Source organism: Staurois parvus, unplaced genomic scaffold (assembly GCF_062004578.1).
Source record: "Staurois parvus isolate SC_StPar_1 unplaced genomic scaffold, SC_StPar_1.0 ptg000017l, whole genome shotgun sequence".
In the NCBI taxonomy this organism is placed as follows: domain Eukaryota; kingdom Metazoa; phylum Chordata; class Amphibia; order Anura; family Ranidae; genus Staurois; species Staurois parvus.
In genome coordinates, this window is record NW_028317813.1 from 11,982,673 (window position 1) to 12,008,459 (window position 25,787).

At 45.0% G+C, this 25,787-nt stretch overlaps 1 protein-coding gene across 4 annotated transcripts in view; it reads left to right on the plus strand.

Moving 5' to 3' along the window:
• The window catches only part of LOC149473310 (inactive dipeptidyl peptidase 10-like), a 243,126-nt gene that overhangs the window by 129,846 nt on the left and 87,493 nt on the right, over positions 1–25,787 (plus strand). For all 4 annotated transcript variants that reach the window (XR_016313081.1, XR_016313082.1, XM_089679770.1 and 1 more), the window contains exons 8-10: positions 1,110–1,230; positions 9,372–9,526; positions 14,774–14,871. Coding sequence is in view for 2 of the 4 variants with exons in the window: in XM_089679770.1 (XP_089535896.1) it covers positions 1,110–1,230; positions 9,372–9,526; positions 14,774–14,871 (374 nt within the window). In the remaining 2 variants the exon portion in view is untranslated. The remainder of the gene's footprint in view (positions 1–1,109; positions 1,231–9,371; positions 9,527–14,773; positions 14,872–25,787) is intronic.

The window sequence follows — 25,787 nt, forward strand, 5'->3', positions numbered from 1 at the left end:
TAAATAGCATTAACTTCTGTAATACTGGATTAGAATAAGTACCAAGATTATGAAGGATTCATCATATAACTGGATTGTGGAAAATTTATTTCTTCGTGTATTAAACGGCACTCTTATGCATTTAACACTTACAAGCAAACTGGACCACCATAGTGGAAGAACATGAGAGCTAGGATTCACCTGCAGCAGTTTGATCTATATTTGAATATTGGACTGTACAGTTATTTTTTAAAAAGTGTATTCTTTTTTTTTTCTTTTTAAAGAAATCTAAAAAAAAAACTATACTACTGTTTATAAACAACTTAGAGATATAAAAAATGTACTATATTTCAGTTTACCAATCCTTAGATGTTGTTGGTGCATTTGTTTCTATTTTTAGGGTGTTTTTCTCTTTATTTCACCTGGTGATCCTACCAGTAACAAATTTCCTGCCTTAAGCTAGGAATGTACACAGTTTTCTTTGTTTGTTCATCAAGTGGGTTGAACAAAAAACTGGGGATGTGGATGAAGGGATCTCCCTCGCTGTGTTATTGTATTCTGACAGCGGGGACTGCTTCCCCTGTCAGAATACACTGATCAGTGCTGCAGCTGTATGCAGTGATCAAATGCTGGTTTTCCAGCATGACCAATCGACAGGAGCTGATATTTAGACTGACTTCTGTTGAACAGTCAAGGGACCACATGACTGATTTTCGGCCAGTTCCTGCCAAACCAACCTAGTTTTGCTACATGTGTACATCTTTGGACAGCAGCGTAATTAGTCTGGGGAGAGGGCAGTGAAAGGCTGGCCATACATTATACAATTTTCTTGAGATGTTTTGGTTTAGATTTACCAAAAACCATACAATAGGAGGTCAAACCTAACAACACTTTCAATTGTATCCAATTAAGCAGGCTCCTGCACTACATAGTTGAAGGTAAATCTAAAGGAAATTGGGCAGAAATTGAACAGAAAAATGTATATAGTGTATGGCCAGCCTTAGACTAGCAGATTTAGATGGACTTGACTAACAAATTAAGCTGAACTCCTCTCAGTGGTAAATGGTTTGTCTCAACCCTCTAGCAGCTGCTCTGTGGAAACTTTAGATGATATGTGATGTGCTTTCTAGGTGTTTATCTTCAATAATGATATATACTATCAAGAGTCAGCTTTAGCTCCAATTCTACGACTTACTTCATCGGGGGATTCGGAGAGTGTGCTGAATGGTATCGGTGACTGGACATATCAAGGTCAGTTTGTATTAAATGCACAGCTCCTAAGATTATTGCTTGATATAACAGTTCCTCATAAGACATATTGCCACCATTTTGCCTGCTAAAGCCCAAGAATTTGCATGAGCACCTTCAATAAAATGATAAACTTTCTATATGGTAAAACTGTTTTTATGTTATCTACACTAATTCTATCAGTGCTGTTAACAGTATATGTACCTACATTTGCAATGTATGTATCTATGTATGTGCCCATGTATATAGTGTATCTGCTATCACCAAAAAGAAGTTAGGGCACAATTCACTAAAGGTTATCACACGCGTTATGTCGGTCACGTGACCACATATCGCATGCAATATTGAAAATGTCAATTCACTATTGATAAAATGCGGTATTTACCACAAATAGCAAAAACACACGGTAAATATCGCATAGCAAGAAATTAAAGTCAATTCACAGAAGGAAATAAATAATTAAATGCATTCGGTAATTAAAGTGTTACTCTACCGACAACAGTAAAATCAGTCTGTATATGCAGTAAAGCATGTTTGTTATACTCACTGTGGAGCCTAAGGGGTTAATCCTCTGCATTGTGTAAAAAGGCTGTATGGTTCTGTTTTCTCTGCCCCTCTTGTTCAAATGTCCACCTGATAAAACAGGCTGAACCCATAGTCACATGCACATGTTCAGTTTAGTGTGTATTGCTAGAGAGGTTTTTTTTGTCTTGGGAGAGTGCCTGTGATCATCACAGGGCCAATCAGCACTGTCCAGACAGAGTTAAGGGGTTTTGCATCCTCCTAGAGCAGAAAGAAAACTACAAGCTTTAACCAGTGCTCTGCTGAAGTCACAAGACTGCTCTAACTGCTGATGAGAAAAGGTATTTAGCAGTTCAGTTGACTAAAATGATTGCATTTTCATGTTCTGTGTACTGTGGGAGACCAGATATATTGAATTCAGGGTCCTGGGTTTAGTAACACATTTTAAGTAATGGTCCAGGCATGTGGTATGTTCTGGTTGTTAAGGAGTGAACGCCCCACCCGTTTTTTTTCTCCACTTAAATAGGAAAAAGGATACATTGTATCTTTTTCTCCTTGCTAGAGGACAAAATGTAAACAAAGGAGAGTATGTAAAAAATATTATTAACCACTTTCCTCCAGAGGATATACTCCCCTACCTGACCAGGCCATTTTTTGCGATATGGCGCTGCGTTACTTTAACTGACAATTCATGGTAATGCAATGCTTCACCCAAATTAAATTTATTTCTTTTTTTTCCCGCAAACAGAGCTTTCTTTCGGTGGTATTTGATCGCCTCTGCGTTGTTGTGTTTTTGAGCTATAAACAAAAAAAGACCAAAAACTTTGAAAAAAAAGAACAATATTTTAGACTTTTTGCAATAAAACATATCCAATAAAAAAATCAAATTTCATCATAAATTTAGGCCAAAATGTATTCTGCTACATGTCTTTGCTAAAAAAAAATCACAATATGTGTAAATTAACTGATTTACTTGAAAATTATAGTGTCTACAAATGGTGGTGTACATACAGTATACTGGAATTTTATTTTTTTATACTAGTAATGGCGGTGATCAGCGACTTATAATGGGACTGCGGCAGACATTCTGACACTGGGGGGGAACTGACTATCTGTCACTGACATCCCTTGTGACACTAATACAGTGATCAGTGCTAATAAAAAGCACTGAGGCTCTACTAATGACACTAAGCAGGAAGGGGTTAACATCTGGGGTGATCAAAGGGTTAACTGTGTGCTGTGTGTGCCCCCGGGAATCTCTGGCCGGGACCTGGTGATTGACCTATAGCAACACGGCTAGGGTGGTGCACGAATGCCCCCCTACCCAGAAACACAAAATCATGTATACATACACACATGATTTTGCACAGCCCTGTAGCAGTACTTCTGCTATAGGGCGGTCGGGAATCGGTTAATAATAATAATAATAGAATAAAGAATAAAAAGCTACTTCAGAGTTTGATCCAGATCAGGGCCAGGGTTAGGGTCAAGGTTAGGGTTAAAGATCATGGTCAGAGTCAAAGGTCAGGGTGCATGTATTTTAGGTAGGAATTTAAAAAAATATTTTAATTAGTATCAGTGTTAGCGTCAGCGTGTACAGGTACAAACAACAAATAACTTAGGAACATGTGGTGTCACTGCAATTGTAAGGAACAGGGGAATTTATTTAGCGCTTTTTTTTGGGGGGGGGCTGAAGGTTATGGTAATAGAAAAAATTATACAGTTACAGTTTAAAAAATAATGTTTTACTATCTTGTGCCAGAATTTCTTTGATCGTAAACAAAAAGAAACAGGAGATATCTATTACTATTTACCACCAAATGAAAGTCCAACTTGGCCTTGAAAAAACAAGTTGAAATTCACCTGGATACACTGAGTAGCTGCGATGATATGTACAGTTTTACTAGCACATGTCAAAGTTGCAAATCTGTGTTTTGCACAGGTGTTCCATGCTCTATACTCCTTGGATGGGGCTTGGTCGTGTGCAGATTTACAGTACAGCTTTCGGTATACCCCTGTCAGGGCTCCCGGGTATGACCAGAGGTGTGTGACTGATGCAGGGAAATGCAGACTTCAGATATGTTATAAACAATACGATTTATTAACACTAACAATACAAACATAAACGCAGTGCAATACTAAACATAATACAGTGCAAACAAACCAAACCAACCACCCACAGATAACAGTACAAACAATGCAAGCGTCGTCAGGCAGGCCGGGTCAATATCAATCGGGCAGGGGGAGCAAGCAGAGAATGGTCGGGGTCACAAGCCAGGGTCAGCAGGTAGCGGGCAGCGTGGTACAGAGGGTCAGGCAGAGGGATGGTCAGGAACGAGCCGGGGTCAGAGCAGGAGAAGTCAGCAGAGGAATAGATCAGGCCAGGTCAGCAACAAGACAGGAATAGGAACAGGAACAGAAACAGGAAGCAGGAACAGGATACAGGGCCCAGGAAAAACATACACCAAGGCAGAGTCTGCAGGTCTGGCCATCCCTTAAATACACCAGTGTAAGCAGTTTCAGGTGTTTTAGCTGGCTGCAAGGTTGAGTCTCTGATTGCTGGGAGCACCCGCTGGCCAGCCCTGGTACTGCAGCCCATAAGGCAGGCGAGTCCCACCATTGCTGGCCAGTCCATTCCTGACAGTACCCCCCCTCAAGGAGCGGCCTCAGGACGCTCCAAACAGTCCTAGCTGGGCAAAATGTTCCACCACCCGGGTCTGGTAACTGGCGGGATATCAAAGACTGGCACACCGGGCAGGACTCCGGGCAGAGGCACATCGGGCAGAACTCCGGGCAGAGGCACATCGGGCAGAGGCACATCGGGCTGGACTCCGGGCAGCGGCACATCGGGCTGGACTCCAGGCAGAGGCACATCGGGCAGAACTCCGGGCAGAGGCACATCGGGCAGCGGCACACTGGGCAGCGGCACATCGGGCTGGACTCCGGGCAGAGGCACATCGGGCTGGACTCCGGGCAGAGGCACATCGGGCTGGACTCCGGGCAGAGGCACACCGGGCTGGACTCCGGGCAGAGGCACATCGGGCTGGACTCCGGGCAGAGGCACATCGGGCTGGACTCCGGGCAGAGGCACATCGGGCAGGACTCCGGGCAGAGGCACATCGGATCACCAGGCGAAGCAGCAGGCAGCGGGCCACCAGGCGGAGCAGTAGGCCCCGGGCCCCCAGGCGGAGCAACAGGCACCGGGCCCCCAGGCGGAGCAGCAGGCACCGGGCCCCCAGGCGGAGCAACAGGCACCGGGCCCCCAGGCGGAGCAACAGGCACCGGGCCCCCAGGCGGAGCAGCAGGCACCGGCCCCCAGGCAGAGCGACAGGCATCGGGCCCCCAGGCGGGGCGACAGGCATCGGGCCCCCAGGAGGGGCGACAGGCATCGGGCCCCCAGGCGGGGTGACAGGCATCGGGCCCCCAGGCGGGGCGACAGGCATCGGGCCCCCAGGCGGGGCAACAGGCATCGGGCCCCCAGGCGGAGCGACAGGTCTCGGGCCCCCAGGCGGAGCGGTGGGCGTCGGACCCCCAGGTGGAGCGACAGGTCTCGGGCCCTCAGGCAGAGCGGCGGGCGCCGGACCCCCAGGTGGAGCAACAGGTCTCGGGCCCTCAGGCGGAGCGGCGGGCGCCGGACCCCCAGGTGGAGCGACAGGTCTCGGGCCCTCAGGCGGAGCGGCGGGCGCCGGACCCCCAGGCGGAGCGACGGGTCTCGGGCCCCCAGGCGGAGCGACAGGTCTCGGGCCCCCAGGCGGAGCGGCGGGCACTGAGTCACCAGGCACGACAGTGGGCTCCGAGTCAACTGGCAAGACTGCGGGCACCGAGTCAACTGGTAAGACTGTGGGCACCGAGCCAACTGGCGGAACAGCGGGCTTCGAGTCGCCTGGCAAGACTGCGGGCACCGAGTCGTCTGGCAGGACTGCGGGCACCGAGTCGCCTGGCAAGACTGCGGGCACCGAGTCGTCTGGTTGAACAGCGGGCATCGAGTCAACTGGCGGAACAGCGGGCACCGAGTCATCTGGCAAGACTGCGGGCACCGAGTCGTCTGGCAAGACTGCGGACACCGAGTCGTCTGGCAAGACTGCGGGCACCGAGTCGTCTGGCAAGACTGCGGGCACCGAGTCAACTGGCGGAACAGTGGGCACCGAGTCGTCTGGCGGAACAGCGGGCATCGAGTCAACTGGCGGAACAGCGGGCACCGAGTCGTCTGGCAAGACTGCGGGCACCGAGTCGTCTGGCAAGACTGCGGACACCGAGTCGTCTGGCAAGACTGCGGGCACCGAGTCGTCTGGCAAGACTGCGGGCACCGAGTCAACTGGCGGAACAGTGGGCACCGAGTCGTCTGGCAAGACTGCGGGCACCGAGTCGTCTGGCAAGACTGCGGGCACCGAGTCGTCTGGCAAGACTGCGGACACCGAGTCACCAGGTACGACAGCGGGCTCTGAGTCAATTGGCACGACAGCGGGCACCGGATCAGGTACCGGATCATCTGGATCAACAGCGGGCATCGAGTCAACTGGCCTAATAGGATCATCAGGCTGGATCAGTTCATTATGCTGGGTAGAAGCAACCGGCTGAGTAGAGGCTTCAGGCTGAGTAGAGGCTTCAGGCTGAGTGGAGGCTTCAGGCTGAGTGGAGGCATCAGGCTGAGTGGAGGCATCAGGCTCAGTGGAGGCTTCAGGCTGAGTAGAGGCATCAGGCTGAGTAGAGGCTTCAGGCTGAGTAGAGGCTTCAGGCTGAGTGGAGGCATCAGGCTGAGTAGAGGCTTCAGGCTGAGTAGAGGCATCAGGCTGAGTAGAGGCATCAGGCTGAATAGAGGCATCAGGCTGAACCACGGAAGGCAGGTTCTCGGACGGCAGGCTGACCGGTTTGGATACTGGCAGGATGGTACTGGTTGGAAAGAATTTTCGCTTTTTTCTGGATAGGTGCAGCGAGTGGGAACAGGGGACTGACATGCGGTAGATAGCCAAGTATACTGGGCTGTAACTGGAGGAGCTGTTGGGAATACAGGAGTAGAGCTTTGAGGAAATAGATTAGAAGCAGGACTGGGTCTTTGTAAGCTGACTGAGGCTGGGTGTAACAAGTCTGTCCATGTCTGCAGTATGGGTTGAACAAAGCTGAGCTTACACAAAGCCTGCCTGACCAAAGACTGCACTGCGTTTATACAATCTCTTAGTGTCTGTGGTGAACATGTGGAATAACGCTCCAGAAAGTAACCCACATCATCCTCTAATAACCACACCAGGGACTCTACCTGGTCTGCACTAAATGGTGGCAAAAATTCATCCCTGCATTCGGGGGTACCAGATGAAACCAACTCAGCACAAACCTCAATCAATGGCTGCACCTCAGAGAACTCTGTGCCCTGATCTACTAGAACATGAGCGAGCCGTATACATTCTAGCAGTTCATCCCGGGGATACTCCTTCAGAGTTTGATAAGCATACTCCCTGTCATCAAACACTAGCAGATATAAATACGCAACCTCATCCAGATCCATCCTTCCCATCAACAAGCCAAGATGGCTTCCCTGTGCAGCCACTTCTGGTCAGGATTGGCCTTGGTGTAATGTCAGGGCTCCCGGGTATGACCAGAGGTGTGTGACTGACGCAGGGAAATGCAGACTTCAGATATGTTATAAACAATACGATTTATTAACACTAACAATACAAACATAAACGCAGTGCAATACTAAACATAATACAGTGTAAACAAACCCAGCCAACCACCCACAGATAACAGTACAAACAATGCGAGCGTCGTCAGGCAGGCCGGGTCAATATCAATCGGGCAGGTAGGTACAGGGGGAGCAAGCAGAGAATGGTCGGGGTCACAAGCCAGGGTCAGCAGGTAGCGGGCAGCGTGGTACAGAGGGTCAGGCAGAGGGATGGTCAGGAACGAGCCGGGGTCAGAGCAGGAGAAGTCAGCAGAGGAATAGATCAGGCCAGGTCAGCAACAAGACAGGAATAGGAACAGGAACAGAAACAGGAAGCAGGAACAGGATACAGGGCCCAGGAAAAACATACACCAAGGCAGAGTCTGCAGGTCTGGCCATCCCTTAAATACACCAGTGTAAGCAGTTTCAGGTGTTTTAGCTGGCTGCAAGGTTGAGTCTCTGATTGCTGGGAGCACCCGCTGGCCAGCCCTGGTACTGCAGCCTATAAGGCAGGCGAGTCCCACCATTGCTGGCCAGTCCATTCCTGACAACCCCATCTGATACTGGGCAGGAAGTGACACTAACTCATTCTATATTGACTTTACAAAAGTAAAGAGAGGTATCAACAGCCTTTGGTATGAATTGCTGGCTTCAATTGTGCCTGCACAAACCTGCAGTGGTCTCCCAAAGGGGTCCTGATTGTGCAGAAGCTTGCCCATCAATTCCTGCCTCCTGTGTAGTCATCTTGGCCCTTCATAGCCATGGACAGTTACACTAGCAGCTGATACATCATTGCATTAAAGTGTATGTATAGCCAAAATATCTTGCTTTTTGTTTAGATAGGTAGGCAGACTAAACTGTCTATGACACTGCTGGGTATAGATTCTCCCCTCTCTTTATCCTTGTGACCTGATCTGGTGACATTTGTCTAAATGGAGAATTTCCTCACGTTGTGGAGATATCTTCTCACTCCCCATTGCCTCTGTTGAACAGCAAGCATAAGGAAATCTCCCCAATGGGACACAAAAGTTGTATTTCAATAGTTTTCAATCAAACATAAAGCAATGATCTCCTATTGCTCTAAGTTAAGGGAAAAATGTATACATGATTGAATATAAGGGAAGAACTGAAAATTTCTCCTACACTCTACATCCAATCCACTTGCTACTTATTGTAGGATGTGGCGTCTTGTAAGTCTACATCCATCCTTTACTGCAGATATGCTCTCTGGGGAGTAATGGTTTAGTGGTGGTGATTTATTGGGTATTTATTTATTACGATTTTGTTGTTTTACATTTTGTATTATTATTATTATGTGTTATTAAAGTGTTACTAAACCCAGGACCCTGCATTCACTATATCTGGTCTCCCACAGTACACATAACATGGAAATTCAATTATTTTAGTGAATATAAACTGCTAAATACCTTTTCTCGTCAGCAGTCTTGTAACTTCTATCAGTGTCCAGCCGAGCACATGTTAAAGCTTGTAGGAGGAGTTTTCTTTCTGCTCTAGGAGGATGCAAAATCCCTGACCTCTGTCTGGACAGTGCTGATTCGCCCGGTGTTGTTCACATGCACTCTCCCAAGAAAAAAAAAAACCTCTCTACCAATACACACTAAACTGAGCATGTGACTACGGGTTAAGTCTGTCTTATCAGGTGGACATTTGAACAAGAGGAGGGGCAGAGAAAACAGAACCAAACAGCCTTTTTTACACAATGCAGAGGATTAACCCCTTAGGTTCCACAGTGAATATAACAAGCATGCTTTACTGCATATACAGACTGATTTTTCTGTTGTCAGTTTAGTAACACTTTAAGTATTATTTTTTAATGTACCACACATTGGCCCTTATGTAACTGTCTTGTGACAATATCTGCAGCTATTACAGTTTTTTGTAAATAATGGTAAGATATTTTTAAATATAGATTTCACCTGAATTCTTTTTTTTTTTTGCTTTTCAGAAGAGGTGTTGCATAGCTATATAGCTCATTGGTGGTCTCTTGATGGGGCTAGATTAGCCTACCTCTCTATCAACACTAGCCGTGTCCCTAACATGGAGCTGCCACACTTTGTGGGTGCCGACTACCCAGCCAGTACACATTATGCCTACCCAAAGGTAAACATTTCTCTATGTCTTTAATGTACTGTGTGCCTTCTTATTTTCTAAAGAATTTGTAGACAATTCTACTTTTATTTTTATGTACCAGTACTTGGTATATGAGGAGCATATTGAGCCAAATGGTGGAATACACATAGATTTCTAAGGTAGTGTCAGGGGCCAGGGCACTTTGTGGTGTCCGTCCTCAGATGGAATAGAAACTGCAATGTGCCCTTGCACTGAATTACGGTAACAACCCTCGAGACACAAAAAAAGTACCTGCATTTAAATCTGTTCCTTATGGTGCACTATTGCACAGGTCTTTTTTCCTGTGTATCTGCATTGGGGTGCCTTCAAAAGAAAAGGGCAACTCACATATTTATTACATAATTTTAAAGTTTATGTCATCTCAAAAAAAATATGCAGTTGATCTCTGTAATACATGCACATTGTTTTATTTTAAAACACCCTGCAAGTACAGATAAATACATGTTGATCTGCCAGCAATGCACTCAGCACCTACGCCCTATGGTGGGCTGAAAACACATAGCATTTTAGTGAACTGTCAGCCAGTCTTGCCCTTTGTCTTTTGCTACAACCATTCCCATTCTCAGATCTCTACAACATAAAAGCTAATGATTCTGTAGTCTCAAATAGAAACTAGGGGGGCTCGTTCAGATAACCCATGAAGTGTGCAGAGAATACGTAACAGCTCTGGATTTCTGACAAGATCATCAGGGCTGTTGCACTTATCAAACAAATATAACAGAATTCCTATAGTAAACAGACCAAAGGGGGAAAAACTGAGAAGTTCATTTTTATGGTTTGCATGTACTTCTAAAGCCCCCAGCCCCTGCTCTAGCACCTTCCGTACACTAACCTGTGGCCAATCCCCCCCTACGAAGGGGGCACATAGGACCATATTTAGAGTGATGACTGTCTACAGCCTGGCCTGTAAATATCTAGTACCAGGCTACCCTTGCCTGCTTACTGATGTCCCAGAGACTTGATTGGAATGTTGCTCTTGCAGTACAAATACATTCTATTCAAGTCTATGGGATGTCACATGGTAGGCAGACCATTACTAGATTTTTGGCAGCTGGGCTATAGAGAATGCTGAAGGCCATGGTTTATCAGAAGAGGAAAGTAAGAGTTTGTGAAGGGGGAAAGGGGGTGGCACAGTTTTATGTACTTATAGGGCTAGGAAAGTGGGTTGGAAGGATTTTTATTATGCACTGATTGCTGCAAGAAATGCATCTCATTCAAGAATTACTGGTGAAAATCACAAGACCATTAAGCTATGTAGGGGCTTACTGGTACGTCTGATTTTTGGAAGTGCTGTATGTATGTATGGCAAAAATGGAACAAATTTTTTATGAGTCAGTTGCCAAATCCAACAATTAGCTAAGTTGTGAAGAAGATGCTAGCAGTCATCATTGCTCATTCATGGCAAGAGAAGATGGGTGCTTGCCCCAGTACCTGCTACTCTTATGCCCGGTACACACTGTAAGAAAATTGGACGAACGTATTCGAGCAAACGTGCAATTTTCTGATGTGTGTACATCATTTTCGACAGTCAATTCTGATCCTATGAACGAAAATTAACGATGGTGCAAACATCAAAATTTTTGTCGGGAACAGAACGAACAATTTTCTTTTACCATATATTGTTTTCGTATGAGAAGAATTGGATACGAAAGACCGCGCATAATTGGAAGCTGCTTATGACCCAGAAGAACCTGAAGAAAATAAACACCACGGAATATTAGTAAGCATTACTGCCATTACTGTCAGTAAACAGCTGTCTTCAACTCACCCCCAAAAAACAAACATTACACATGCCACTGAGTCACAATGAATGTGTGTGTTTGCATGTTGTTGTAAAAATTAAATCACAAATAAAAAGTATATATTTTCAACAATAAATTTTATTATTCACGATATACCATGTTACAAAAATAACTATAACCTATGGCTACAGGATTACACGTACATTACATCACTTCCACAGCTATGCTACGACGTTCTTACGCAATTCCTTTATCGTACAATATTTTTCTCATGCATAAAAGCACATCGCTTTCGACCAGCTGCGTACAATCGATGATAATCGGATGATCGTTCGTCCGATTTTCTTATAGTGTGTACGGGGCATTAGTGACCCATCTGCTGAGACTGGAAGATTTTTCTCCTCTTTTTATGGTAGGAAAGCCTCTTAATATCCTTCTGTGGAAAATGATACCTGGTCTTTCCAAAATTGATGGGTATCTAAAGTCTATGAGCACCTTGATATAAGTTAATCTTCCATTATACATGTGGGCTTATTAATATTCTATGAGTACTAGCTGTGGTTTCTTATCTGTGCACTAATATCCCTTAACTTCTCGTCCTTGGAGAGGCCATTGCACATCTTGTTTAGCTAGGCTTAGCTAGACTGAAGCAGTATGAGGTGTGTAGAGCATGCTAATTAATCAACTAGTGATTGTTAATTCAGTCATTAGCATATAGATTTGCAAATAAACTTTATTACAAGCTCTGCACACTTCTGGCAGTAGCTTCTCTAGACGTTATAAATGTCATTTTCCTGTATTGACCTATAAAATACCTACTTAACCGCTGAAGAAGAAATTGATTACGGTAACTATGGAAATGCCTGCTTTGTCTTATCTTTATTTTTTTAGCTTTTTGCAGGTTTATAGAAAATTCATTTCAAAAGTAATTCTCTATAAAAATATTTCATAAAGAAGCTTTACTCAACTTGGCAATGTGTGTTTAATCAGAGGAGCAAATACTGCATTGTATTTAGTGTAAATATTTGAATTGTTCTCTTGAATATAATACTTTTTAAACATGCTTGTTGTTTTGTATTTTCAAGGGATTTTACATATTAGATTAGATTTAGATATTTTATGTACACTCATTAATTGAAATCTCAGCGTTGTCATAGTTACATAGTTAGCCTGGCTGAAAAAAGACAAAAAGTCCATCCAGTTCAACCATTAAAAAAAAAACCATGAAGACAAGTTGCTCGAACACTAACACACAGGTGCAAACGCTTAATAATACCTATGTTCAGGGTGGATAGGCAGGAACCTAAGCAACTTGGGTGTGCACGGAAACATGACACATTTACCTATAGTTACATAGTTAGTATGGCTGAAAAAAGACAAAAGTCCATCCAGTTCAACCATAGAAAAAAATAAAAAGTTATAATCCTATACCCACAGTTGATCCAGAGGAAGGCAAAAAAAACAGCAAAGCATGACCCAATTTGCTCCTGCAGGGGAAAAAATTTCTTCCTGATCCCTGAGAGGCAATGGGTAATTCCCTGGATCAACTCTACCTATAAATGTTAGTAACCAGTTATATCCAAGAAAGAATCCAGGACTTTTTTAAAGCAATCCACTGAGCTGGCCAGAACCAACTCTTGAGGGAGTCTATTCCACATTTTCACAGCTCGTACTGTGAAGAACCCTTTCTGTCATGGTAATTCCAAAAGTCACATTCATTATTTTTAAATCTGCGGTTTTTATTAAACTTTTACCTGGCAATCTTGACATGAATGTTTTTCTTCAGACACTTCTTGCTGAAGGGTGACAAAGCTATACCCCTGTCTCCCAGTTGTACTCCTGTGTTATCACGCTGTTACATGGGCCTTACAGAGACTGTTAGGCAAGCCATAGATTATATAATTTTCTTTCCTTCCACCATGGGTCATTGATGATGGAGGAATTACACCCACAGTGCTACTGTATTCTGCTGGTGGGGAGCCTTCCCTGCTGGCAGAAAACAATGATCACTGCTAGCGGCTATAGCTGTCAGCAGTGGTCGCATGCAAAAAATCTGACAGGTTGGTTGTACTGAAGTCAAACAGTACAACAGCCTGTCCATAGATGGAGTGAATTTTGTCCAGTTCCCCTGAACCATCTGAGATTCGATCCATGTATGGCTGACAGTGATTAGATCAGGCATGTTTGGACATGAGTCTAAACCTGCCTGAACTCACCCCTAGTAAGGGGCTGTTTTAACACACATAAGACAGGCTCAGTCTACCGTTGTCAACCTTAAGAGAAAATCCACCCTACTGACGTCTCTGGTGTGCATGCACAGTATGTTGACAGAAAGTGACTGCAAAGACGATACCAGAGTTCAGAAATACAGATTGGATAGAAAAAAGTGAATGCAGTAATTTTGTTTCTAATTTTTTGTACAATGAAGCATAGAAATACTTAGGCTGGCTGTACGTGGAATGAAATCTGGCCAGTTTAGCAAGGACTGCCCAAATTTTGACTGGCAGTCCCGTTTAGGAGAAGTTGATCACTAGATCAACTCCTTCTAAATGAGACTGCCAGCATATTTTTGCTAGGTCAGCATTTGGAGCCAATTGGCCGCAGCGCCGATTAGTGAATTCTGGCAGTGAAGGAGTCCCACTGTCAAAATACAATAGCGCAGCAGGGAGGGGGTCTCCCCCATCCACCTCGAATGTGTAGGTGAGGAAATCTGTTTGTTTTCTGTTTAATCAGCCAGCCGGCTGATCAAAAAAATATATCCATCTATGGCCAGCTTTAAAAATAAATACACAGCAACAGTCAGCCAGCTGATCAAAAGATCATCCACACATTCGAGGTGTATGGGGGAATCTTCCCTGCTGCACTATTGTATTCTGACAGCGGGACTCCTCCACTGCCAGAATACACTGATCAGTGTTGCAGCCAATTGGCTGCAAGCGCTGATCTAGCAAAAATACTAGATCAATTGCTAGATCAACTCCTCTCAAATGGCAATGGCCAAAGATGGCTCAACAGTCACCCGGTCCCTTCTGAACCAACCAAATTTCGATCCATGCATGGCCAGCTTAAGGCAAGTGCGGAGCGACATTTGGATTCCCAATTCTTTGGATTCCTATGTATGCATTAAGACTGGGCAAGTTTTGGGACCCGCAGGACACTTCTAACTCCAAGCGGACATGGGACTGACTCCCTTGTGGGCAGCAGGGATTAATTTGTTTACATGCCCATCTCAATATGCTGATTGCCTGGCTGTCTCTGGCTTTAGTACTTTAAGTCACTGCCTGGAACAAGCATGCAAGAAAAGTAAAAGCCAGAACTACTGGTTTTACATACCTTTCAAGGTCAGTGACTCAAAAAATGTAATAGAGGAACCCTAATCAGCATTGTTTTATGTGCTTGTTTTTGCATATGCTTATACTTTTAGCCTCAGAAAGTGATAAGCACCAGATAAGACCTTTACTCTACTATCTTACAGGCCGGACAGCCCATTCCTGTAGTAAAAGTTTATGTTGTCAATCTTTATGGTCCATCACACACTGTGGAGATCCGTCGCCCTGACTCTTTTGATTACAGGTAAACCAGACCAGTACCTATGTTTCATTTATTTCACTCAAATCTGGATGGATGATTTATATGCTTATACACTAATTCTAAGGTGCAGTTTTCACATGTGCCTGTGCAGCACATAGTGTATAACTGTAGAGTAAAATACCCAGTCACATTGTCCTGCAGTGACTTCATGCAATATATTTCAGTTGGATGAAGAAGAGTTGGCAAGATCATTTTATTATATTGATGTATGCATAGGCAAGGATGTTTATGTTCTCCACTGCTTCACTGAATTATAATATGCTTGACAGGAGGTGCTTTTTTCCAGGTGAGACGACTTTATCTTGAGCTCTGACAATTTAATTTCTTAAGAGAGCTCTAAGGTCACATTTTCTCTCTGCTCTGCAGCTGTGTCATTTGCATGTGCAAATATATTACTGTTTGTTGTTCTAATATAAATCATCATCTAGTTTATATTAGCTTGCTTTATATGTTTTGCTGGCGTTATATTTTTCAGTTCATGTTTAATTGTTAGGTATAATGTGACAGGTGCTGTGCAGTTGAATTAACACCATTATTTATTTCCAGTATTTTGTAGTACCAGTATATTCTGTCACCCAATCTGCACCCTTTGGCAGTTTTTATGTGGCCTTTGGGATCCTGCAGACATTGTATGATATCTGCAGTCCCCGACCATTTCTTGTATTATATCCACAATCTCTGACCATCTCTTGTACCAAGTCTGCAATCTATGGCCATTTCTTATATCATGTCTATAGTCTCTGACTATCTCCAGCATCATGTCTACAGTCTCTGATGATTTCTTGTGTCATGTCTGTAGTCTCTGACCATCTCTTGTATTATAGCCACAGTCTCTGATTATCTCTTCCATCCTGCCCTGAGTCTGACCATTTCCTGTATTATGTCCACCATCTCATGTATTATACCCTTAGTCTTTGACTACATCCTGTTGTGTGTCAACTGTCTCTGATTCACCATATTTTGTGTGTGGCCTTTTGATGTTGAGGGCCTCACTTAAGGCCTCCTGTAAGATAAATGTAAAAATTGGATACTCTTTCCAATAGCCGGGATATAACATATATGTAAAAGTAGCATGGCTGTAGATAAAAACTTTAAGTCAGTGGCATTAAAGACACCGTATTCTCCTAATTCAGTTGACAAATGGTCCCAAATTAGCTTTCCAGAACTGACACCTGGGTACCAATAAAATTCTGTAATCCTTGTAGAGATGAGGGTAAAAAAAACTGTCACTTCCCTAAAGCCTCCAAGGGAAGATCTAGCCAGTTTGTCTACAAGCCCAGCAGGGAGGATGCCTATTCAATATGGAGGCTCCTAAATGTTTACCACCAATTGAGCTATGTCAAAGATCAGAGGAAACTATGTTATCTTTCATAAAAACTAAAATATTAGTTGCAGAGTAATGAAAATAATTATTTTTGAATGTACACATTTTGGGGTATATGTACATGTAAAACTGCATTTGTAGTGTTTATAGAAATCCCAGAGAAATCAACAAATCGGTTGCATGGAGCCTGATCATGACAGCCAAGTGTTAGTTGGTCTTGTTGTAATCAGACTGACGTGCTGGTGTCGGAAATTCTATTCCCAGCCATCAGAACCATTCATGGTCTATTTAACCCTAGTCACTTTGGAACACAGGACCATCCTGTGCAGCACTGTCTGATGAGGGTAATGTTAGACTAGTAGATTTAGATGGACTTTACATAAGTGAGGAACAAATTAAAGCCTAACTCCAGCTAAACTCCTTTAAGCAGTTACAGAAACCATATATTTTTCTTTTTGGGAGAAAGGTTTTACATAAATGAATAAAAGCTGACCGTTGTGAGCACCCATGTCACTTTACTATGTATGGTAAACAAGTGGTGAAACCAAAACTTTCTTTTTTCATACTAATTCTTTATACTTATAAATTATAAGTGCAGAAAACAGAAAATTTCCTATAAAATACTTACTGTAATTTTCCTTCACTGATGGACACCATGGCAGCATTTGTAAGGGTTAGCTCCACATTGTCCTCTCCTTTAGAACCTCACTCCCATAAATGTCTGCTCCTCGCCAGAGGCCGTGTTCCATAACTAGCCTACTCATGGCATTGGGAGGGTACTCCTGCTGCCTTGGAGTCCATCGGGAAAGGAAAATTACAGTAAGTATTTGATAGGAATTTTTCCATTTTCCTGGCAGACTCCATGGCAGCATACGTATGGGAAATAACTAGCCATACACACAGGAGTGGGCAATTACTCAAACAAAGACTTTCATTTGCCCCATTAAACGACAGGACTTTCAAAACAAAATGAACAGGACAAGGAAGCAGGCTCTAAACAGTAATGAGCCATAAAAGTGTTGATTGAAGACCATGAGGCTGCCCTCAGGGGCGGCATGCTGGGAAACCGCCAAGGACATAGACACACTTCTAGTTGAGTGTGCGGGCACTGCTTCTGGATGCTCCAAGCCCTTAGCTCTGTAGGCCATTTGGAACGGCCTGGACAATCCAGGCTGCAATTGACCTGGAAGAAGCCCGGTCTCCTTTACTCTTTCCATGGAAAAGGATGAACAGACAGTCTGACCTATGGAAGGATACTGTGGCCTGCAAATACATCTTTAAGGTCTCACCTACGTCCAGGGGGTGAACGTCATTGTCTCCAGAGGCCCTAAACACTGGCAGGACAATCTCCTAGTTTTTGTGGAAGACCGAGGTCACTTTAGGATTAGAACCTAGCATAGGGATGAGGACCACTCGATCTGGGAAGAATGTCAAATAGAGTTCTTTGCAGCCAAGGTTCCCAATTTCAGAGACTCTTTTTGCTGGTGTAACCGCCACCAGAAAGGCCACCTTGATGGAGAGCTACCTAACTATGGGTGAACCAGCTGACTCTGGGACGATTCTAGACAAGAAGTCGAGGACAAGCGGGAGGTCCCTTTTAGGGAACTTTGGTTTTCTCTGGGGCCTCAACCTTACCGCCCCCTTGAAGAATTGCCAGACAAGAGAGTGGTCAGCCCATGATACTCCAGTGAAGGCTGAGATGGCTGACGCTTGAACCCTGAGAGTGCTGATGGACAGGAGCAGATCCAGGCCTGACTGTAGGAATAGAAGGACATCCTGAACCCTTGGATTATTGTAGGATCCACCCACGGTCAAGATAGTCTACAAACTTAGACCAGACTCTTCCATAGACCCTCTTGGTACTTGATCTCCTGGCATACATCAGGGTAGGGATGACTTCAACAGGACAGCCTAAGGCCTCTAGCCTCCCCCTCTCAAGAACCAGACCATTAGATGAAGCTAGGCTGGGCAAGGGTGAAGAAAGGCCCTCTGTGACAGCAGGTCTTGCTTGAGAGGGAGAGGAACCAGATCCCAAAAGCTGAGCTACGCCAATAAGGAAATCATGGTCTGCTTGGCCAGCACAGAATTATGGCCACTACCTCCACTGTTTCTGCTCTGAGCCTCCAATGAAACCTTAAAATGACAGGGACTGGGGGAAACACATAAGTTGTGTGAAATCCCCACTGATCCATCAGAGCATCCACCCCGAAGGCCTGGGACAGCGATTCCTGGTACAATACATCCCCATTTGCTGTTGCAGGGTGAGGCAAACAGGTTTACATCCGGACTGATCCCAAGGGTCAGTATCTACTTGAAGACTGTGAAGAGACCACTCATTGTTGTCTAATTGAACCATGGATAGGAAGTCTGCTTGTGAGTTCTGGACTCCAGGAACATATACTGCCGATATGTTGGACAGGTTTCTCTGAGCCCAAGTCCCTTGATTGGCTCTACCTCCTGCAAGAGGGACAGGATGTGCGTCCCTCCCTGTCTCCTTATGTAGGACTCTGCTGTTGTATTGCCAGACCTCAGGAGGACTAATTTCCTCTGTGTTAGGTGCTGGAAGGCCCGTAGAGCACAGAACGCTGCTCTCAATTCCAGGACATTCAACCCCAACCTGTTGGGGGGGGACTCTATCTGCCCTGAGCTATCTCTGACTGGCAGAGAGCACCACATCCAGGGTTGCTGGCATCCGTTGTGATTGTGATCCAGGAGATGGGGGAAATCAAGTGGCAATTTAGCAGATTCTTCCGCTGTAGCCATCAAGGAATGCTCTCCTTCATAGACAAAGTTATGTAAATAATCTGGCCCATGTTGCCTGAGTTCCACTGTTGAAGAAAGCCCTTCTGAAAGGGTCGCATTCTCCTCCGTGCCCACTTCACCATCAGCGCTGCAGCCACCATGGTGCCAATGATTTTCAGGCATTGGAGGACCTGAAGATGTGAGGAGGATGGGGCAGGTAGTATTCCACTCCGGATCGCCGGAATCTTCTCCAAGGGCAGGGAGATAGTGGTGCTGACAGTGTTGAAATGAGCCCCGAGGAATATTAGAGACTGTCTGGGCTCCTACTGGCTCTTCTCCATGTTCAGCAACCAGCCGAACTTGAGAAGGGTCAAGATGACATGGGCCCTGTGCTGTAGCAGCTGTTCTCTGTCCTGGGATAGTAGGAGCAAGTTGTCTAGGTAATGGTGCAGGTGAATGTCTCTGGTTCAGATCAGGGCCACAACCACCAACAAGACTTTTGAAAACACATAAGGCAACATTGAAAGCCCAAAGGGAAGATATATGAACTGGAGATGCCATTGGTCCACAGCAAACCGGAGGAACCTCTGAAAACCTTTTTGTTATGGGCACACGAAAATAGGCGTCCTTCAGATCTATAGACAGGAGCCAGTCATCTGGTTGAATTGCTTGTTGAATTGTGAACAGCGTCTCCATTTTGAATTTTGACTTCCTAATAAAGGAGTTTAGATAAGTAAGATCTATGACAGGCCCCAAGCCCTCTTTCTCTTCTGGACCAAAAAGTGAGGTGAAAACATGCCCTGAAATTCCTAGCCCTCCAGAGCACAACAGCACCCTATGCCAGTGGATAGTCCACATGGGACAGCAGGATTTGCCTCCTTCCTCTGGAATTGCTGTAAGGATGAACTTGAGATGAGGAGGGCTATTGAACGCCCAAGCATGCCGTGAAGATAGTGCTGAAGGCCGTTATGTCCTGGATTGAAGCTGCCCAGACATGCCAAAAGTGGCAAAGGCATGCACCCACCTGGCTTGCCTGAGCGGACGCAATCTCAAAAAAGACTTAGTGGCCTCACGACCACCAGAAGTAGAGCCCTTGGAGAACTTCTGAAAAGATGACTTGCTTCTCCTACAGGTTCTCTTGAATTTGCATCCCAGCTTGTATAGGCATGCATCCCTTGCATGTTCTGAGCCTTGACTTCTGGGCTGAGCCCTATTCTGGTCTAGCAGATGCCGATCCTGGGGCAGGAAACCTGATCTCCCGCCAGTAGCCCGGGCTATAGCGCTGTCCAGTTTGTTCCCAAACAGGGAAGAACCCTCAAAAGGAATCTTGCTCAATGCCTGCATAGAGGCTGGATCGGCCAACCAGGGCCAAAGCCACAACGCACGTTTGGCTGTAACTGAGGACAGCATAACCCAAGCCAGCAGATGGGTAAGGTCGAACGAGGCCTCTCTCATAAAGGCAGAAGACAACCTCAGCTCTCGAATGGCTGAATTCCTGGCCACCTCTTCCAAAACTCCTCTGAGAGCCGCATCCATGTCATCCAACCACACTTCCCTAGCTTTAGATAAGGCTGCTAGGGCAAGTGCCAGCTTGCAAGCCATCGCTGCTGTAGTGTAGATTAATTCGAGATCAGAATAGATTCTCCTTTCCAGGTTGTCCTTGAAGGACACCAAATCCTCAAGAGGGAGGGTAACATGATTAGCTAGCCTCAACAAGGCTGCATCTACCAGAGGAGCTGATTCCAAATACTTGACATTTACTGACTTGAACGGATAGAACTTGGCTGACTTGTTCAGTAAGGAGGCCCTCCTTTTGACATTACTCCACTCCTCAGTGAAAATCTCCGCAAGCTCCTCCAGGAACTTTGGATGGTCTTTTTTTAGATGCTTAAAGAACTTTCTATGTTTAGGAGGAGATTCCACAGCTTCTTCCCACTTCAGGGCCTCTTTAACTGCCTTGACTAAGGGTGAGACCAAGGTGATGTTGAAGCCCACACACGTATCCTCACCTTCCGCCTCACTGTCTGAAGCTCCGACTGACAGGTGACTAGGCTGAGAAGGTTCCAGTCCCTCTTGGGGTCTTTGGGAGGGGAGTGCACTCTGACTAATGGGCTGCAGGCGTGACTAGACCCTATTTCTTTCACCAAAGTCTCTACCTGTTGGCTGGCGCTTTCTCTCTCGCCGGTCACCTGGGCAAAACAGGAATCACTTAATGACTTGTCCTCAGAAACCTGAGTTTTGCATCCCAAGCACATTTTCCTTCAAGGGCAGCTGGAGTGTCACTTAACATGATGCCTTGAGGAAGAACGAGAACTTCTCCTAGGACGCCTGGAGCTGGAAGGAGACCTGTGGCGTCCAGATCTAAGTGAAGAGTGACCGCAGACCAGGAAGTGGCTGCCTGAAGTGCAGCATTGCACTCCAGCTGCCATGAGTGGCCAGGAACTAGAGCCAGGGACAGGAAAGAAGAAAACAGGAAAGAACAAACACAGACCTCTGTCACAAGGGATCCCACAGCTTACCAACCACGGCACTCCCACGACTGCTTGCATAGGAGACCACCTCGTCCATTCAGGGCGCTACATAGCCACCCGCTGTTAGTAATCTATCTGGCCCAAGTTGCCACTCGCCTGCCATTAACAGACCCCAACTCTTCAAGGCACCGTCTCTGCTCACCCTTTTCCACCCTGCCATTAGCTGAGGACCACTGGAACTGACAAGCGGAGTGTCACCTCACGTCTCCTGGAGAGGCTCCACAGGCCTTGGTCACGGACGCTGCCATCTTATATACGGGACTTACAGGGTAAGACTTGCCACGCACTAGGTCCATAGGAGGAGGACAAAAAAGGAACATGGCCTCTGGCGAGGAGCAAAGATATATGGGAGTGAGGTCCTATAGGAGAGGAGAGAGTGGGGCTAACTCATATCTATGCTACCATGAAGTCTGTCAGGAAAGCTGATATTCCCAGATGGGTATCCATACTTTGGAGATTTCAGGAAGGAAAAGAAATCTCCAACCCAGTATCCAAATCTTGTTGAAGACCAGGTGCACACAGCCATTATAACAAAGGATTGGGCATAGCTCAGGGCTCTAGCCAGAGAGGTGTGCTTCCATGGGAAGACAGCTGTGTGGTCCTGTCTGGAGACAGATGTTCTCTACCTGAGAGACTGCACTCCATTACAGGGATTCTATGTCTGTCCGTCGGAGAGTTGTAGCAGTTAAGCGAGTTGTGGAGACTGAGAGAGCCAGGACCATTAGAGTCCAGGGGACCAAGGGAGTCTCTAATTCTCAGAGGAGTGAGAGACCCTGGGTGTCAGGGGAACCCCTATTGAGAGGCCAAGAGTGGGCCTGTACAGCAGGGAGTTGTGACTAAAGGATGAGTGCGCCAGGAAAGAGAATTCAGAGAGCAAGAAGAGCTGGTGAGAAACTTTGAGAGACCAGTAACAAGAGCAGCAGTACTTGCTCTGCATTTTCTGTTATCTGTTTTGTTTTCTGTTATCTGTGTGAAGCAGAAATCCCTGCATGGGAGAACCTGATGTAAAGGACTTTGCTTTCACGTCAATTTTAATAAAAGTGGGTTGGAAAGCCCTAAAAACCAAAGTTTGGACTGACGTGGGCTCACTAAGCGCATCTATCACCAAGCTAAATAACCCCCATATCACAATCTACAAAATAATAATTGTGATATCAGAAACAATGGAGTAACTGACTACACTTTTGCCTTCATTATAAGGTAAGTATCAGTGGTAAACATTTTGTCACGATCAGATGGGACTTTAAACTCAAGATCTAGCTGGCCAGTGGAAACAACTAAACAGGTGTATCCGGGTACCGGTCCTTGCAGATGCAGGAGCAGTGTAACCGCACACAAATGATGGTATGTCAGAGTTGCAGGATCTAAGGAGCCCCCCGATCTTCACCAGAGCCACTGGAGGTGTGGATGTTGTGCTGTTTGGCAGTCCCCAGGTTGTGGATCTCTATCACACCCATGTGGGCACAGAACACCCAAATAGCATGCTGGTAGGACATGGGGTACTCACAGGCTACTAGGAACCAAGGTAACCTACTGCAGCAAGCTAGACAGGGACCCCAGGGTAGAGGACACCGGGAACAAGCATACAACACAGGACTGTGAGGGATGCTAAGCAATGATGCAAAGAGAGACTCAGCAAGCTGGAAAGGGCTGCAGCGCAAACAACAACAGGAAACAATGCTGAGAAGGACAGACACAGCAACAGGAACTGAAGGGATACATGGACAGAAATCAAAGGGAATATAAGTGCACAGCCAGAAGGAAAACACTGAGAACAAAGACAGGATCAAACAACACACAGAATATGGGAATACTCAAGCGGCGCCGAACACCACAGGAACTAGAGGGGTCCAGCCTCAACATGAAGACAAGTTGCTAGAACACCAACACATAGGTGCAAAAGCTTAATAATACCTAAGTTCAGGGTGGATAGGCAGGAACCCAAGCAACTTGGGTGTGCACGGAAACATGACACATTTACCTATAGTTACATAGTTAGTATGGCTGAAAAAAGACAAAAGTCCATCCAGTTCAACCATAGAAAAAAAAGAAAGTTATAATCCTATACCCACAGTTGATCCAGAGGAAGGCAAAAAACCCAGCAAAGCATGATTCAATTTGCTTCCTGATCCCCCGAGAGACAATCGGATATTCCCTGGATCAACATTACCTATAAATGTTAGTATCCAGTTATATTCTGTGTATCCAAGAAAGAATCCAGGCCTTTTTTAAAGCAATCCACTGAGCTGGCCAGAACCAGCTCTTAAGGGGGTCTATTCCACATTTTCACAGCTCTTACTGTGAACAAACCTTTCCATGTTTGGAGATTACATTTATTTTCCTCCAGACGTAAAGAGTGCCCCCTTGTCCTCTGTGATGACCTCAGGGTGAATAGCTCTACACTGAGTTCACTATATGAACCACTGATGTATTTATACATGTTTACCATATCCCCCTTTAATCTCCTCTTCTCAAGAGAGAATAAATTCAGTTTCTCTAATCTTTCCTCATAGCTGAGCTCCTCCATGCCTCTTATCAGTTTGCTTGCCCTTCTCTGTACTTTCTCCAATTCCCCAATATTCTTTTTGTGAATTGGTGCCCAAAATTGAACTGCATATTCCAGATGAGGTTTTACTAATGATTTGTACAGGGGTAATATGATATCTCTCTCTCTGGAGTCTATACCTCTTTTAGTACAAGAGAGGATTTTTGCTTGCTTTAGAAACCGCAGCTTGGCATTGCATGCCATTTATTAAGCTTGTGATCTATCAGAACTCCCAGATCCTTCTCCTCCATTGATTCCCCCAGTTGTACTCCCCCTAGTATGTATGATGCATGCATATTCTTAGCCCCCAAGTGCATAATCTTACATTTATCAACATTAAACCTCATTTGCCACATAGTTGCCCAATTAAACAGTGTATTGAGGTCGGCTTGTAAGTTGAAGACATCCTGTAAGGACGTTATTCCACTGCACAGCTTGGTGTCATCTGCAAAGACTGAAATGGGATTTTGAATCCCAAACCCTATATTGTTTATAAATATATTAAAAAGTAAGGGTCCCAACACTAAACCTTGGGGTACACCACTGATGACCCTAGACCATTCAGAGTATGAATCATTAACCACTACTCTCTGAATATGATTTAGCCAGTTTTCTAACCATTTACATACGGATTTTTCAAAGTCTGTAGACTTTACCTTACACATTAGCTGTATGTGGGGAACTGTGTCAAACGCTTTTTCAAAATCCAAGTATACCACATCCACCGCCACCCCTCTGTCCAAGGTTTTGCTCACCTCCTCATAAAAAGAAATCAGATTTGTTTGACAACTTCTGTCTTTCATGAATCCATGCTGTCTGTTGCTTAAAATATTTTTTTACAGCAAAAACTCATCTATGTGGTCTTTTATTAAACTCTCCAGTATCTTCCCAACTATAGAAGTTAAACTAACAGGTCTATAATTACATAAAGTAAAGATTTTGACCCCTTTTTAAATATAGGCACCACATTGTTCATACTTACCACATTGGCCTTACGCCAATCCAGTGGTACTATGCCAGTCATTAAAGAGTCCCTAAAAATTAGAAACAATGGCTTTGAAATATATATAGAACAATGTGCACTATCATAAAAATGTGAAAACCCCCTAATTGAGCTGCTGAAATAACACTTATAAGTGATCCCACACTCAAATCATATAAATATAACAACTGTGTTGCGCTAACTCATAAATACAATAACATATGAAATTGATAACTAAAAAAGTCCTTATAATGAATCCAATCAGACAATGGTGCTTGAAAAGGTGGTTATTGTATGCAATGTGCTCCAAAATGCTGTAACTAAAACAACACTGCTCCACCATGGCTTAGTTCACCTCCACCTACAGGTATGGATGGCCACTCACCTCATACAGTGGACCTATACATTAATATAGGTCAACCAAGCATAGTAGTTCCATCAAAGAGGCTCCAGATGACAGCAAAGCGCTGATAACAGGCACCACTTCACATGACACTATATACGGAAATTGTCTCAGCTTTATACTCCACACGTAGAACGAAAGGAACAACTCCCATAGCATAATACTGTTTATTTTAAATAAATATATTCCAGAGTAACGCTCACATGGTATTGAATAATACAGATCGATTTTCACATAGAAACTTCCGGTCCGCAAATGTACCAGCAATGACGTCACTAGGCTCCGCTCCACATGTTACGCCACCAACCACGTGGCTTTATCAGGGAAAACCTGATGAAGCCACGTGGTTGGTGACGTAACGTGTGGGGCGG